Source organism: Telmatherina bonti, assembly GCF_933228915.1.
Source record: "Telmatherina bonti genome assembly, chromosome: 14".
Lineage (NCBI taxonomy): Eukaryota > Metazoa > Chordata > Actinopteri > Atheriniformes > Telmatherinidae > Telmatherina > Telmatherina bonti.
In genome coordinates, this window is record NC_136612.1 from 7,586,184 (window position 1) to 7,590,374 (window position 4,191).

Here is a 4,191-nt window from a genome sequence, read left to right on the forward strand (position 1 = left end):
ATATAAATAAAGAAAAGATCTCTGGAGCATAAAAATAATCCTTCTGGCTACAGATTCATAAAAAAGACCAAGTCCTCATAAAGCTGCTGGATGATGAGTGGTGGACCGTCATAGTCTTAATCAAACTCAAATTTAAGGACAGCTCTGGGAAATGATTTTTTTAAAAATGTGGTTTCATTTCATCCGCCACACTTTGACATCACAACACGGAGACAACATGACTTCCTGGTTAGACTCACTGACTTAGATTCATTTTTAAATTCTTCTTTATCTAGCTAAATAAAAACCTCTTTTCTTCGACAGCTCGATGAGCTTGTAATAAACCTCAACACTCAGTCAAATAAAATAATGACTAATCAGGCCTGAATCACACAGCGAACTAACAGATGGGCTGGGTTGCCATGGCGATATGAACTTTTTCACAGTGTTTACAGAGTATCTTAAAAACTGATGCTTTGGGTTCATTCATGGTGATAAAACGTCATCAAATGGAGCAGAAGCTGCTGATATAGAATATAAAATATAACATTTTTCATTTTAATTGAAAAGGGAAAAAAGTGCAAAACTGTGACGTTACTCCTGACACTACAAAACTCTGAACTCTTATCCTTACCAACAAGTTAAATATTGTCTCTCTACAAATATTACAAAGAAATATTATGAAAAATCTGTACTCTGTCCGGAAATGTTGTCATATTCTGGAAATCTTCTGGTTTAGGCAAAGTGCAGATCCTCTCTGTAGATCTGATCTGAATTTCATGTTTTCAAGCCTGACATGAGCATCTTTCCACTGCTTTGTTTCTATTCTTATTTTACCCAAATTTCTTCAGAGCTTTGACTTGTTGGCCTGCTACATATCACAGAGTTCTACTGTTATTCAACGCCTTTGTTGTTGTTGATGATCTACGTATTGTAAGAGGGGTTTTGGACGAGAGCAGAAACATCAGAAGAGTTTCCCGTTAAAATGGCCGCCGTGCGAACAACATGACTGGAATCTTACACTCAGCAACGCCACCATCCAGCTACAGCTTTCTCTTTGTGTTATGGGTGCCGGGCAGCCATCCAGAAAAAAACCACAAGATTACATTCAGTCTCTCTGCTGCTGGTGGGCAGAGTGAGAAAGTTATTACCCCTGAAGTTTGTTAAGTAATAATATCGGATGAACAACTTCATTAATTGGTGTGTTTCTGTTGGTATATGGGAGAGACGGGGTGTTAGCGTTTGGGTAGATGGAGGTACTGGGAAGGGGTGGGGGTTAGATAAAATACGACTGGGAAATGTAATAACGCGCCGTGGGATATATGGGAGGTCAATTTCTGGAACTATTAGGGTGAAATTGCAAAGGGAGGGAGACAGAATTAAAGAGGTGGGACATGATATTGGTTTTACTGCCATTTTGGTCACTGTTCCCATGCATCCATCAAGGCTGATACACTGCTCAACCCTCTTACCCACTCCCCACCCCCTCTCAGTTTGTCATCTTGAGTGACAACCATAGTCTTGGTATATCTCCAAGAGTAATGGATGGTCCTTAGGATCATATTATATGATTATACACCCAAGGAGTGCAAAGCCCCTTTTTACAGTGTCAGAAACACTGCATGCCCCTGTACCCCACCCTCACCAATATACTGACACACACTTGTGTCTGTGCCAGGCATTTCATTCTGCTTTGAGCCGTAATCGATCCTCTACATGCTGCTCGTGTTGGACAGGCTGGAAGAAATTGATTCCAGAGGGTATTAAGGACATATTCACTGATGATGGTTGCTAACTATAGCTCAGCTAATGGAAAGAAGAGGGGAGAGGGGTAGTTATATCCATCACAGAACCACTATCATGGCCTCCCTCTCTGGATCTTAAACAATATCTTATCCATCCACACCAATGCTTCTTCATGCTCTCATAATAAAGTTATGGCTCCTTTGCCAATAGTACAAGTTTGTAACGCTGGTAAAAATAAGGCTACGCTGGTTATTTATCGATCATTTGTTCAGATTCAGGAGAAGACGTCAGGTGAAATTTAATTTTTCTCCTGATATATTTGATAACTGGCGATGTGGCGATAGATGTTCGTGCAGAGAAAAGAAACATTATTGGGTTGTAAAACACCACGGTGTGTGTTTGTGTACTTTCCTGTAAGGAGGGAATTCTACACACTAAAGCTGTCAAACAATGAAAGAATTTCTAATCTGATCAGCGACAGGATCAGTGAATTAATGACTATTTATCTTGTTCCAAAGATCTGTGAAGCATCTAAAGTTGATGCTTTAACCAATGCATGCTTGTCTTTAGGCGATGCAACGCTCCTTTCTGCTCCGTCTGATTGGTTGTTTCATTCTCAGGTTCTATCTATCTATCTATCTATCTATCTATCTATCTATCTAGAAGCCTAATAGGAACATAGTTAAATAACCTTGGCGTGAGGCTGCTCTGTGGAAATTCTGCATTTATTTGACACACTCCTTTTGCTCAGTAAATATTCATTCATTCCCAGCTTAGACTCGTAGACACCAGTACATCACATCCGCACAGTTTAATAAAAAAAAAGTCAATTCAGGAAACAGACATTTGTCATGTTATAGGCTGCATGTCCACGTGCTGTGTTCATATTTCACCAAATCTGTCTGAGGCAGGATGAATCCACTTCAGTCTACTGAAGCAGTTTAGAAAGAAAGAAAGAAAGAAAGAAAGAAAGAAAGAAAGTTGAAAACTTTTCTTCTTCTGCTGTCCTACAGATGACCCTTCTGCCAACTGGCTGCACGCGCGCTCCTCCAGGAAGAAGCGGTGTCCCTACACAAAGTACCAGACCCTGGAGCTGGAGAAGGAGTTCCTGTTCAACATGTACCTCACGCGGGACCGGCGGCACGAGGTGGCGCGCGCGCTCAACCTGACGGAGCGGCAGGTTAAAATTTGGTTCCAGAACCGGAGGATGAAAATGAAGAAACAGAACAAAGACCAACCGAAGGAGTAGAGAGGAGGACACGCGCACATTCAGGCGCGTGTGCAGGACGTCCATCACACGCTGTAGTACTTACAGACACATGCACGCGCATAAACTGCTGGTTTGGGCCTACAAGGGACCACGCGGATGACTTTCATTCAAACACTCATTCAGCTCTTTTTTCTATGCATTGGCCATCTCACATGCACACGCGCGTGCACACACATGCACGCGTCGGGAGTCAGGTTAGGTTCAGTATGTTGCCCAAGGATTCATTAACAAGTGGACTGGGAATCCTGGGAGGCAGTGGCTTCTGACTGGTGGACAGCTGTTCATCTCCTGGTGGGTTTATTGATCTCCAAACGGCGCAGAGGAGCAGAGAGGAGCAGAGAGGAGCAAAGAGGAGCAAAGAGGAGCAAAGAGGAGCAGAGAGGAGCAAAGAGGAGCAGAGAGGAGCAAAGAGGAGCAGAGAGGCGCAGAGAGGAGCAGAGAGGCGCAGAGAGGAGCAGAGAGGCGCAGAGAGGCGCAGAGAGGAGCAGAGAGGCGCAGAGAGGAGCAGAGAGGAGCAGAGAGGCGCAGAGAGGAGCAAAGAGGAGCAGAGAGGCGCAGAGAGGAGCAGAGAGGCGCAGAGAGGCGCAGAGAGGAGCAGAGAGGAGCAGAGAGGCGCAGAGAGGAGCAAAGAGGAGCAGAGAGGCGCAGAGAGGAGCAGAGAGGCGCAGAGAGGAGCAGAGAGGCGCAGAGAGGCGCAGAGAGGAGCAGAGAGGAGCAGAGAGGAGCAGAGAGGCGCAGAGAGGAGCAGAGAGGCGCAGAGAGGAGCAGAGAGGAGCAGAGAGGCGCAGAGAGGAGCAAAGAGGAGCAGAGAGGCGCAGAGAGGAGCAGAGAGGCGCAGAGAGGAGCAGAGAGGCGCAGAGAGGCGCAGAGAGGAGCAGAGAGGCGCAGAGAGGAGCAGAGAGGAGCAGAGAGGCGCAGAGAGGAGCAGAGAGGAGCAGAGAGGCGCAGAGAGGAGCAAAGAGGCGCAGAGAGGAGCAGAGAGGAGCAGAGAGGCGCAGAGAGGAGCAGAGAGGAGCAGAGAGGCGCAGAGAGGAGCAGAGAGGAGCAGAGAGGCGCAGAGAGGCGCAGAGAGGCGCATAGAGGAGCAGAGAGGAGCAAAGAGGAGCAGAGAGGAGCAGAGAGGCGCAGAGAGGAGCAGAGAGGCGCAGAGAGGAGCAGAGAGGCGCAGAGAGGAGCAGAGAGGAGCAGAGAGGCGC

At 46.5% G+C, this 4,191-nt stretch overlaps 1 protein-coding gene across 1 annotated transcript in view; it reads left to right on the forward strand.

Moving 5' to 3' along the window:
• hoxb9a (homeobox B9a) overlaps positions 1-3,444 on the forward strand; it is an 11,977-nt gene extending 8,533 nt beyond the window's left edge. The window contains exon 2 of the mRNA XM_079253454.1: positions 2,739-3,444. Coding sequence (XP_079109580.1) covers positions 2,739-2,974 — 236 coding nt within the window. The 3' untranslated portion in view covers positions 2,975-3,444. The remainder of the gene's footprint in view (positions 1-2,738) is intronic.
• Positions 3,445-4,191: the final 747 nt, after the last annotated feature.